Source organism: Schistocerca nitens, chromosome 8 (assembly GCF_023898315.1).
Source record: "Schistocerca nitens isolate TAMUIC-IGC-003100 chromosome 8, iqSchNite1.1, whole genome shotgun sequence".
NCBI lineage: Eukaryota > Metazoa > Arthropoda > Insecta > Orthoptera > Acrididae > Schistocerca > Schistocerca nitens.
The window spans coordinates 61,950,311-61,963,931 of NC_064621.1; the positions used below are offsets into that span (position 1 = coordinate 61,950,311).

General features: G+C 40.4%; 1 protein-coding gene across 2 annotated transcripts in view; it reads left to right on the plus strand.

Moving 5' to 3' along the window:
- Positions 1-13,621, plus strand: part of LOC126198441 (multidrug resistance protein homolog 49-like) — a 439,165-nt gene that overhangs the window by 298,671 nt on the left and 126,873 nt on the right. For both annotated transcript variants that reach the window (XM_049934764.1, XM_049934763.1), the window contains exons 12-13: positions 6,485-6,688; positions 8,305-8,647. In XM_049934764.1, the coding sequence (XP_049790721.1) occupies positions 6,485-6,688; positions 8,305-8,647 (547 nt within the window). The remainder of the gene's footprint in view (positions 1-6,484; positions 6,689-8,304; positions 8,648-13,621) is intronic.

Here is a 13,621-nt window from a genome sequence, read left to right on the forward strand (position 1 = left end):
ATTATTCAGGTAGTGAAGGGAGACGAAAATTTAATAGTCATGGGTGACTGGAATTCGTCAGTAGGAAAAGGGAGAGAAGGAAACATAGTAGGTGAATATGGATTGGGGGGGAAGAAATGAAAGAGGAAGCCGCCTTGTAGAATTTTGCACAGAGCATAACTTAATCATAGCTAACACTTGGTTCAAGAATCATAAAAGAAGGCTGTATACAAGGAAGAAGCCTGGAATACTGACAGGTTCCAGATAGATTATATAATGGTAAGACAGAGATTTAGGAACCAGGTTTTAAATTTTACGACATTTCCAGAACAATTGACAAGAATGGGGGCAAGAAATACAGTAGAAGAAGAATGGGTAGCTCTGTGGGATGAAGTAGTGAAGGCAGCAGACGATCAAGTAGGTAAAAAGACGAGGGCTAATAGAAATCCTTGGGTAACAGAAGAAATATTGAATTTAATTGATGAAAGGAGAAAATATAAAAATGCAGTAAATGAAGCAGGCAAAAAGGAATACAAACGTCTCAAAAATGAGATCGACAGGAAGTGCAAAATGGCTGAGCAGGGATGGCTAGAGGACAAATGTAAGGATGTAGAGGCTTGTCTCACTAGGGGTAAGATAGATACTGCCTACAGGAAAATTAAAGAGACCTTTGGAGAGAAGAGTACCACTTGTATGAATATCAAGAGCTCAGATGGCAACCCAGTTCTAACAAGCGAACCTCCCCATCGCAGCCCCCTCAGATTTAGTTATAAGTTGGCACAGTGAATAGGCCTTGAAAAACTGAACACAGATCAATCGAGAAAACAGGAAGAAGTTGTGTGGAACTATGAAAAAAATAAGCAAAATATATATAGTCCATGTGCAAGATAGGCAACGTCTAGGACAATCTGCGTTCAGGAGCGCCATGGTCCCGTGGTTAGCGTGAGCAACTGCGGAACGAGAGGTTCCTGGTTCAAATCTTCCCAGGAGTGAAAATTTTTCTTTCTTTATTTTCGCAAAGTTATGATCTGTCCGTTCGTTCATTGACATCTCTGTTCACTGTAATAAGTTTAGTGTCTGTGTTTTGTGACCACACCGCAAACCCGTGCGATTAGTAGCCGAAAGGACGTGCCTGTCCAATGGAAACTGAAAACATTTGATTGCTAGGTCATAGGTCAACCGATTACTCCACAGGAAAACATGTTTACTCCACAGGAAAACACGTCTGATATATTCTATACAACACTGGTGACGGCATGTGCTTCACATGACAGGAATATGTTGTCGATCCACCTAACTTGTACACTTGGTGAATGGGTAAAAAGATTGTTCTACCTTGCCCAATTTAGGTTTTCTTGTGGATGTGATAATCACTTCCAAAAAAGTGTGAAAACATAAGAGTTTGTCACATAAACTGCAACAAATGAATGCAACAGTTTCACAGTCGCACAGTTTTGTCTGTGCTCTGTCAAAACATATGTTTTTAACGTTTTCAAATTTTTCCGTGTGTAAACCGTCAAATCCTGCATATGTCCAAGCAAATCTGAACATGTCCTGGAATTTTGGAGAGCGAAGATGATTATATGTGAGTGCCTGAACTTTGATAATTGTCTGAAAATAAAAATTAAAATTTTCTCCCGAGGGAAGACTTGAACCAACGACCTATCGCTCCGCAGCTGCACACGTTAACCACGGGACCACGGCGCTCATGTGTTTACACCCACCTGGATGTTGCCTATCTTACACATGGACTACTTAGTTTGGATATTTTGCTTATTTTTTCATATTCCATACAACTTCTTCCTGTTTTCTCGATTGATGTGTGTTCAGTTTTTCAAGGCCTATCCGCTGTGCCAACTTATAACTAATTCTGAGGGGGGTGCGATGGGGAGGTTCCCTTGTAAGAAAAAAAGGGAAGGCAGAAAGGTGGAAGGAGTATATAGAGGGTTTATACAAGGGCGATGTACTTGAGGACAATATTATGGAAATGGAAGAGGATGTAGATGAAGACAAAATGGGAGATAAGGTACTGCGTGAAGAGTTTGACAGAGCACTGAAAGACCTGAGTCGAAACAAGGCCCCGGGAGTAGACAACATTCCATTAGAACTACTGATGGCCTTGGGAGAGCCAGTCATGACAAAACTCTACCATCTGGTGAGCAAGATGTACGAGACAGGCGAAATACCCACAGACTTCAAGAAGAATATAATAATTCCAATCCCAAAGAAAGCAGGTGTTGACAGATGTGAAAATTACCGAACTATCAGTTTAATAAGTCACAGCTGCAAAATACTAACGCGAATTCTTTACAGACGAATGGAAAAACTGGTAGAAGCGGACCTCGGGGAAGATCAGTTTGGATTCCGTAGAAATGTTGGAACACGTGAGGCAGTACTAATCTTACGACTTATCTTAGAAGAAAGATTAAGAAAAGGCAAACCTATGTTTCTAGCATTTGTAGACTTAGAGAAAGCTTTTGACAACGTTAACTGGAATACTCTCTTTCAAATTATGAAGGTGGCAGGGGTAAAATACAGGGAGCTAAAGGCTATTTACAATTTGTACAGAAACCAGATGGCAGTTATAAGAGACGAGGGGCATGAAAGGGAAGCAGTGGTTGGGAAAGGAGTGAGACAGGGTTGTAGCCTCTCCCCGATGTTATTCAATCTGTATATTGAGCAAGCAGTAAAGGAAACAAAAGAAAAATTCGGAGTAGGTATTAAAATTCATGGAGAAGAAGTAAAAACTTTGAGGTTCGCCGATGACATTGTAATTCTCTCAGACACAGCAAAGGACTTGGAAGAGCAGTTGAACGGAATAGACAGTGTCTTGAAAGGAGGATATAAGATGAACATCAACAAAAGCAAAACGAGGATAATGGAATGTAGTCAAATTAAATCTGGTGATGCTGAGGGGATTAGATTAGGAAATGAGACACTTAAAGTAGTAAAGGAGTTTTGCTATTTAGGGAGCAAAATAACTGATGATCGTCGAAGTAGAGAGGATATAAAATGTAGACTGGCAATGGCAAGGAAATCGTTTCTGAAGAAGAGAAATTTGTTAACATCGAGTATAGATTTAAGTGTCAGGAAGTCGTTTCTGAAAGTATTTGTGTGGAGTGTAGCCATGTATGGAAGTGAAACATGGACGATAACCAGTTTGGACAAGAAGAGAATAGAAGCTTTCGAAATGTGGTGCTACAGAAGAATGCTGAAGATAAGGTGGGTAGATCACGTAACTAATGAGGAGGTATTGAATAGGATTGGGGAGAAGAGAAGTTTGTGGCACAACTTGACTAGAAGAAGGGATCAGTTGGTAGGACATGTTTTGAGGCATCAAGGGATCACAAATTTAGCATTGGAGGGCAGCGTGGAGGGTAAAAATTGTAGAGGGAGACCAAGAGATGAATACACTAAGCAGATTCAGAAGGATGTAGGTTGCAGTAGGTACTGGGAGATGAAGAAGCTTGCTCAGGATAGAGTAGCATGGAGAGCTGCATCAAACCAGTCTCAGGACTGAAGACCACAACAACAACAACAACTACTACAACTGTAATTGGTTCAAGGCTTGCATGCACAATTAAATTCAGTTATCTGCAAAACAAGGCACATTCCACCATTTGCACATCATCACTGCCTTCACCATACTTGGTGCATTATCTGTAGTGCACGCTACAATTTTGTTTGTAAGACCCCAAGTTGAAGTCACCTTTTGTAATTCATTGGAAATGTTTTCAGCTTTATGATTGTCATGGAATTTAAAACTAGATAACAACTTCAGATTGCAGTTTTTATGAATGAAGTGAGCAGTCACTGCAATATAATTCTCATTTTGCACAGATGTCCTTTGGTCAGCCGTAATGCAGATGCAGGATGCAGCTTGCACTGCAGATCTTACTCACGTGAGTGAGTGTGTTGTCGAACACTTGAGAGAGTTAACTGTTGGAGACTGTTTTTCTACTGGGGGTACATAGTTTTCATTCAATAAATAAGTCATTTTTCTAAACTCTACACTCTCAGCTACATTAAGTATAAGTTACTCTTTAACAGGTCTTAAAATCTGTTTGTCTATTTTGGCTAGTTGGGGTAAAGGCACTGGTCTTGATGCAAATCCAGTAATCTTTGTTTGTCTACCACACCAACCCAGAACTGAACTGGTGGAAGTGCTGGGTATTTCTTGCACAGTTTGTTCACCTTGTTGCATTGGCACTGAAATGGCAAATACCTGAACAGTTGCTGTGGAAACTGAACTGGCTTCATCACTGCCGAGATTAATAAAAACTGGTTTCAAAAGAGTTTTACTTGAATTAGCTGTTGGATTCTTATGTCGGAAATGTCTGTTTAAGCAAGAAGTTGAACTACTTTTAAACGACAACACTTCTGAGCACAAGTTACATTTAATTTTCTCAGGATTCATCTTCAAAAAATAATCCTACACCGGGCTTCGTTAACGCCATAGCTGAAGACAGAAGAACCAATACGAATGGAACTGGAGGCAGCAGCAAACTACAGAAACAACGGATACACTACTGGCATTCCCACATTGTGTTAGTATGGGTAATATACTTGTCCTGCTAATTTCCATGCACACAAAAGGAATCATTGTGGAGAATAGACACATTGACTATAGACTCACAAATAACACCATGTAATTCGAATAAATAACAAAATTTTTGTCCCCCAAATCCACTGTGATTTCCTGCCTTTTCCATTCATCGCTACACTATCAGTGACCGGTCAACCAGATTGCTTGCAAGTATACATACATCCAGTGTATGTATATGTCTAAAAACTGCCACTCTACACCTTTTTTATCCAAAATGTTGTAGGTTTACTTGCATTTTTAATATGATTACTGTACATGAACAGTGAAGTGTATGTTATAAGATATGTGTAATTTAATTGAATGTTTTTCACAGTGTTATTATTTTGAATGAGAATAGTGTGTGTTATTTTATTGTTTGTTAGTGTTTATAAAGCAGATATCACTCCATTTTGGAATAGGGCAGCCAATTAGAAATGAAGCTTTATTTTTGGAAATCTTAAGCTTCACGCTGTTGTGTGTAAAAAAGATTTCGACACTCCTGAAAGTGTTTTATGGAGTAGTACGTTAAACGTGTGTCAGTATCTGTGCCGTGCCTGAATCTCATCCAAGATACAGTGGAATGAAACATGACTGTTTAGATACAGTGAATCCATCCCAAGCACAAGTGGCCTGAAACAGTATTATTTTGAAACAATGATACAGTTTCTGTGTCTGCCTCGAGATCAAATCTGGTCCAGTTATCCAAGACAGAGCAGAATGAAACACCACTGTTTCGAAGCAGTGGAACACTGCCGTTTCGAAACACTGAAACAGTTCCACGTATCGATACACTGTATCAAAACATAGAAACAGTGGTCAAGTCTACTTTGTATATCTGCTGTCATCGGATGGCGAGATCGTTTGACATGAGCTATGACTGGCTTACAAAAGCGCATTGCAATCTTGATTTCAGTCCTTCAGAAAGTAAAATGTGGTGTTCGGTGCAATTCAAATTTATACTTTTGTAATACGATAATATGCAGTTTGTGTGTTGCTGCAAATCAGACATCTTTCCAAAGCGTGTTTTTTCCCCTGAGTTTCATTTTGTAAAGTGCTGGGAAATTCAATGTCAGTGTATAAAACCACAACCATTGAAACGATTGATAAGTTTTACAGTTCCGAGGAAAAGTATACTGCTACTTAACACAGAAAAAGTGTATTTTCATCCAGGAGAAAGTGTATTGTTAACTGGGAAATGCAGGAAAAATCCGGGAATTTTTTGTTCCTCATCCATGTTTCAGCCTGCTGTTGGATGTACAGCATCCACTAGCAACGCCTGTGATATGTAATATTCCATGTTGTTGTGGCCAAGAATACATTGCAACCAAAAAAGGAAGTGTTAACACTTGCTTGGTTGAACATAAAGGGAACTGTCACCTGGGGCAAACTGACAAACTGGACTTAGCTGAATGTGATACCTAAGCAGGAAGCCATTAAATAAAATTCGTTGAGACTAGCATTTTAGTCAGGACAGTTCATTATCATGTGCACTTGTATACAGAAGCAGTAGAGATTTACATACAACATATTACTTTCAACAGAAAAAAAAAGGAAATCAGATAAAATGTGGATGCCAAATATGTGCCAACAGGATGATGATCGATTACTCTTAATCGCCAGTGATGACACAAGCCAGAGATGATATTCATTTGGCATCATGTGATGTATGGTGATGCCACCTCTATAAATTCAGGGGGCCCTCAAGCCCTTGATGCAGTTGCCCTTTTTTCTTCAAAGATGTCTCCACAACTGGAGACAAAACACCAAGAAATAGTTTTATATACCTGCCAAGGCCTCTCAGCTTGGAAGTTTTAACTGAAGTATAAAAGCTGTTCAGTCTGTGGGACTTGTGTCTTGTCTCTGAATCTAAGTAAAGCTTGACCTTACAACTAAAATTTTGGTTGATATTTTGTATTCCAGGTATCCTTGGATGGCTGTGATTTGAGGAACTTGAATGTTCGTTGGCTTCGTAGCAACATAGGAGTTGTTGGTCAAGAACCAGTACTGTTTGCAACAACTATAGCTGAAAACATTAGATATGGAAAACCTGATGCAAGTCAAGCAGAAATAGAGAAAGCAGCTATTGAAGCAAATGCCCATGACTTCATATGCCGAATGCCACAAGTGAGAAACAATCTTATCATTTACATGATAGTGATATGTGTACTGTTAAAATTTATTGCTGGATTTGCTATATTGTAAAGCTTCTAGAACATTATTATCTTGAGTCCACCTGCACATGCAGACACAACCATATCCACATGCAAACAGCCCCCTCCCCCTCTCCCACTCACCCTGTCCCCCTCCTCCCCCACTCCCTTCCCATCCCCTCCCTGAAATGCACGCACACACACGCGCAGGTGCGCGCGCGCGCACACACACACACACACACACACACACACACACACACACACACACACACACACACACACACACATAAAAATAAAGACTGTGACCTGACATTTATCTTTAAGACAATCATTAGTGTACCACAAATATCTGAAATCTCCCAACATTTTTTTGAAAAATGTCATTCTGCCAAATAGATGTGATATTTATGTTTATCATCAGTGAGACGATCTGTCACAGAATGATGCCATTAATGCCATTATTACAATATGAATTGATAATTACAGTTTGTGCTTGTTCTAGTGCTGATTCTGGTCAACGCTTTGAAACTGATCAGCATCGACTGTGTACAACAGAATGAAGTTTGTTCTAACATTTCAGTTTTCTTGCCATTGCGATTTTATGTTTGTATCAGTTGTTGCATGTCTTTTGTTTCATGACTCTGATCTCAGATTGATGTAATCTTGCTAAAATTATTTATTCTATATTGAACCTGTGTGATACAACATGGATGAACTATTCCAAATCCTAACATTTGTTTGTGATGATCGTGTCTTGCTCATTTCATCTTTGCATTTATGTTGTTGATGGTGTACCACAAAAAGCGTGCTATTAAACCCTACTGAAGGATTAGAGTGCTAATGGTCTTGGCGCAGTGGTAACACCAGTTCCTTGTCGCGTCACTGAAGTTAAGCACTGTTGGGCTGGGCTAGCACTTAGATACGTGACCATCCTGTCTGCCGAGTGCTGTTGGCAAGAGGGGTGCACTCAGCCCTTGTGAGGCAAACTGAGGAACTATTTGATTGTGAAGTAGAGGCTTCGGTCTTGTTAACGGCTGGGAGAGCGGCCTGCTGACCACATGCTGCTCCATATCCGCATCCAGTGATGTCTTTGGGCTGAGGATGACACGGTGGCTGGTCGGTACCATTGGGCCATCCAAGGCCCATTTGGACGGAGTTCAGTTTAGTTCAGTTTAGAAGCATTAGAACAAGAAGTTGTATATGGTGGAAATTATGAATGACCCATTGTTCCATTTAATAAAGAAATAAGGGAGAAAGAATATTAAAAGGAGGTTCAAGTCCAAGACATTCAGTACAGTGCACTTCTCTATTCCTACCCTTCCTCCCTCACTTACTCTTCCTCACTCCTGCTCCTCTCTCTCTTTAGTATGAATATACACAGAAATCAGAGGTCACTGCAACTACATATAATGTACATATAATGATTAAAACCTTTCTTTAGAGAAATTACATTACTAAGGAAGTGTCATGGGTGACAAAGGGAGATAGAACATAGCTGTAATCTTCACTACTGTTTAGTACAGCAGATTATACAAAAAAATATTGATTAATGACACCGATGTGTACTTATTATACAGTTAATTTCAACAGGGCTATGATACTCTGGTGGGAGATAGAGGAGCACAACTTTCAGGTGGCCAGAAACAGCGGATTGCAATAGCAAGAGCCCTTGTGCGCAACCCTCGCATTCTGTTGCTGGATGAAGCTACTTCTGCACTAGATACCCATAGTGAAGCCCACGTCCAGGCAGCACTGGAGAAGGCCAGTGCAGGTCGTACCACTGTGCTGGTTGCACACAGATTGTCAACAGTGGTGTCTGCAGATCGCATAATTGTTCTTTCAGGAGGCTGTGTTGTGGAGGAAGGTACTCACTCAGAATTAATAGCACTGAATGGATATTACAGCAAATTAGTAGCAGCTGCAGGAAGAGATGGTGAGTAAAGAATGACAGCATTGTACTTATCTGAAACACTAATGTGATCTTAACTAATTTATTGTAGCCATCTTTACACATTAATTTGATCTTTGATGTAAAGCCTGAAGACAGAATTGTCTAGTAAGTTCTGAAATTCATTTTGAAACTTTTTTCACTATCACCATAACAACGTCTATTGAAGGTAGGAATGTTGGACAAAAGGAATTAATTTCTCAGTTTCTCCTGGCACATTTGGTGCTCGAACAATTTACAGTCGTACTGCTAGTCCATAGTGTTCAACAGGCACAAAATTTTGGCGATCTGATGTGTCGCCATCATCAGGTGTGTTGACATACTGAGTTCATGAAGATACACAGCTGACTTATATCCTCTCACACCACAAGCTGTTCTGTTCATTGGTCCATGCCTGAGGGCACACATCAGCATTCGCAGAGGTGTTTGCATCAGTGTCTGTGGTAGAGTTGATGTAGTTGTTCTGTCTGTCCTGGTCATCAGATTGTTGTGTTTGGCGAATGTCTTCATAATTAGCCCCAGTTATCCCAGGTGGATTCTCTAATGACACTGTCCCATAATTTGGAAGCTTGTGTTAAAATCCTGGTAGGTTCATATTCCATCAATGATTCTCTGACAAATAGTGCTCTGAGTCATGAACTTGTTGAGGTACATTAATTGAGTCTGTCACTGTTGTTTTTGGCATTGATCTTCAGTGGTGCACATTGTTTGTCCACACTGGCATGGAATCTGATGACAAAGACAATGCTTCTATTGTTCTCTTCCACAAGGACTACACTGAGAAGATGCAGAGCTTGCTAAATGATGACACAGGAAGATCAACACTGACAACACCAAGAAGGTGGAGAACAAGACCAGTGCACTTCTTAAGGAAACGGAGTTACCAGAAGGGGTCATCAAGAAATTTTAACCCAAAAGAATTGTACTGCCAAGACTTTATGGAGTCCTTAAGGTCCAGAAAGATTAGCTGCTGTTATGTCCCATTGTCAGCAACATCAAAGCTCCTATGTATTTGATGACAAAATACCTGACAGATACTAAGTCCTTATGTGGGTAAATGCCCACATCACTTCTGCAATTCTGTGGATTTTGTGAAACACGTCAATGACCTCAGGCTCAAAGACTCCGATATCATGGTGAGTTTTGACATGGTTTTGTTATTCACTGGGATGCCTCTACATGAGTCACCAGAACTCATTGGTCAGAAATTTGATGAGAAGGCCACTGACATTTTCAGGTATTTTGTAACCTCTTCATATTTTCTATTTAATGGATGGATGGAGTCGCCATGGGTAACCCACTCTCATTAGTGGCTGTGAATTTATATATGGAACACTTCGAGAAAGAGGCCCTTACGTAATCTAAGTAGAATCCCACCTGCTTTTTAGTGGATGACATGTTTGTCATCAGCACCATAGGAGGAACAAACTTCTTGCCTTCCTTGTACACCTGATCTCTGTACATCCCAATATCAAATTCGCTATGGAGACCAAAGGAGGAGGAAGATTACCATTGCTGGACTTAGTAGTCAGGAGAAGAGCTGATGTCAACCATGGGGCACTGTGTGTATTGGAAGAAGATGCACACTGACCTGTATTTGCATGCAGATAGCTGCCACCACTATGCACATTTAAATGGGGTATAAAAGCTCTAGTACACAGGGCACACACCGTATGAGGTGCAGAGTGTCTGCTCCACGAAATGAAACATCTCAGAACTGTGTTCCAAAAAAAAAATGGATACTCAGAATGGCAGAGTAAGCGCGCTCCTTGTTCTGCTACTACAGGACAACAAGTGGAGAGGGAAGAAATCACGGAGTAGGAGGTAACCTGTATACTGTATGCCAGCATGCTATTTGGAAAAGTAGGGCACACACTGAAAAAGCAGTGGGTAAGAACTGTCTTTTGCCTGCCCAATAAAACATGGGAATTATTGGGAAGTGTCAAAGATGACCTCAGATTATGGAATCCCAGGGTATATCAGATTCCATGTCAATGTGGACAGATGTATATGGGACAAACAGTGTGCACCATTGAAGATCGAGGCCAAGAACACCAGCAGCACACTCGACTAATGTCCCCCAACAAGTTTGTGGTTGCAGAATGCTATTTGTTAGAGAATCATGTAATGAAATATGAACATACCAGGATTTTAGTGCAGACTTCCAAATACTGGGACAGTGTTATAAGAGAAGTCAACAAAATTTGCACCAGGAATGATCTATATCAACCAGGATTGTGGATATAATCTCAGCAAGGCTTGGGAACCAACACTAGGTCTAATTAAGAAGATGCTCACCAAACACAATGATTTTGCGACCGGAGCAGACAGAGAAACTACTTTGATACTACCACAGATACCGATGCAAGTGTCTCTGTGGAGTGAATGGCTTGTTGTGGCAGGGGATACTGGTATACACTATGTTATCAAAAGTATCCGGACACCTATTAGTGGACAGTAGTATGAGGTGTATGAAGTCTTCAGCTTAATGACAGCTTGAACTGTGCTGGGGACACTTTCAGTGATGTGTTCGGATGTCTGTGGAGGAGGAATGGCAGTCCATTCTTCCTCAAGAGCCAAAACCAGAGAAAAAAGCGATGTTGAACACTGGGGTCTGGAGTGAAATTGACATTCTAATTTGTACCAAAGGTGTTCCATTGGGTTCAGGTTGGGGCTCTTGAGTGGGCTAGTCCAGTTCAGGGGTTGGGGCTCTTGAGTGGGCTAGTCCAGTTCAGGAGTCTTACATTCACAAACCATTGCCTCACAGATGCTGATTTATGACAGTGTGTGTTGTCATATTGATGCAATCAAGGTCTCTGAACTGTTCCTCTACCTAGGTCTACGGAAAACACAATGCTGTAAAACATATTAATATTCTCCCACATTTTTCTTAAGTGCAATAATGGGACCTCATCATAACATCGAAAAACATTCCCATACAGTACTACGATGTTCTCCATACTTCACTGTTGGCACTACACCTGGTGGCAACTCCAAGAATTCGCCAAATCCAAACCCTTCCATTGGATTGCCGGAGGGTACAGCACTATCCATCCTCTAAATCACTCGTTCCCAATCATCCAATGTCCAGTGGTGTCACTCTTCACATAACTGCAAGCATCATTTAGCATTGGCTACAGAAATGTACGACTTATGAGGAGCTGCTCATTTTTTGTACCCCTCTCATTTTAATTCAGTGCGCACAGTCATTGTGCTAACTGGACCTCTGATAGCACTTTGAAACTCACAAGTGATTCCTGCCACTGATTTTATGAGATTTTTGTACTGCCACCCTTTGCAGTGCATGACAGTCCTTGCTCGTCTGTGCATGAGGCCTGCCTGGTCTCGATCTAGCTGTGGTTGATCCTTGGCACTCCCACTTTGCAATTGCATCCCCATCACTTAACTAGGCTGTCTTTAGAAGGAATGAAATGTCCCAGATGTATTTGTTACTCAGGTGATATACAATAATTAGTCCAGACTAGGAGTCAGTGAGGTCTCCTGACCAACCCATTCTCCTGTTGCTGCTTTTCTACTGTTAACATAATATTCCCTGCCTCTTTTTATACTGGTGGATCTGCATATCTGATGTCTAGTGGTCAATTCCACATTACATAAAGGGTGTCTGGAAACTTTTTGATCAGATAGCGTAAGTCAGCCGTGCAGCCTCAGGAGCTCGGTTTGTCAACCGACAATGGTGACATGTCTGAGTCCTGAAATATTATTCCTGTTGGACACTATGACCGGCAGTACACTTGTGGTGGACTGTTTGATCAAAAGGATCTAAGTTTATCTTCGACAAGCACTTGAATCCAAAATATGTTTTCATCTGGCTATTGTTATGCTCTTTCAGTGTGCACTGGAATGATTCCACATAATTCTGAAATATGACAATATCAAGGCAATATACAAATTTTTTCTTATAAGCTGATAGAAAGATCAAGTCATAAACATAGTTAACATTCATAAACTTTTGAGAACACTGTTACTTATTTCTTTCATGCATCTGTGATCTGTAATGCTTAGTGTGCTCTTCATTCCTGCTCCTTTGACACATTATCTCTCTCTCTCTCTCTCTCTCTCTCTCTCTCTCTCTCTCTCTCTCTCTCTCTCTCTCTATTTTTACAGGTAAACAAACATTTCTGCAGTACTTGCTTGCATTGCTCACAAATTTTCCACAAGTAAATGTTAATAATCGTATATTACTTTTCTCATTTTGCATTAACTCATCTATGGAGAGGTAGACACACACATGCATAGAGTACATGACCAGCATAGCTACAAATGATATTATACAAACATTTGTTTACACATATTTTACATTAGTGCTTATTTCTTGTGCAAACATCATTCTTTTATTTGATTTAATATTTATTTGCATATAAATTGATGAAAAATTGAGATATGGTGTAAAACCAATGCTTAAGCAAGGAGGCTTTCAGGTTCATATTAAACAAAGTGAGAGACTTCATGTTGTTATTTTTATTGGCAGGTTGTTGTGTAGTTGAATACTTTGGTTAAACAATGAATTTTTAAAGGCAGAGATACACATTATTAGAATATGGAGTTTCATTTTCTGTCACGTATCTTGATAATGGATATAGCATTAGTGGCATTACTTTTAATAAACAGAGACATTTCCAGTATATAAATGATGCCAAGAAGTAAACTAACTGATTTTTGGAAGAGAAGTCTATAGCTGTTTGCTGGCTCTGCACACCTATTACCCACACTCTTTTATGAACCAGGAGAATGTCTGAGCTAGGTGGAGAGACTCCACCGAATATGATAACACTATGAAACTGTGTTTAGTATACATTGTGAACAATATCTGGGCTTGTGTAGTATGTATGAATGTGTAAGGTAGGCTGTTTCACCACAGACCCACAGGTTGCAGGCCTTCCCGGGCACTCGGCTAGCTCTCAGGCACATGCGTGCCAGGTAACACAATTGCACCCA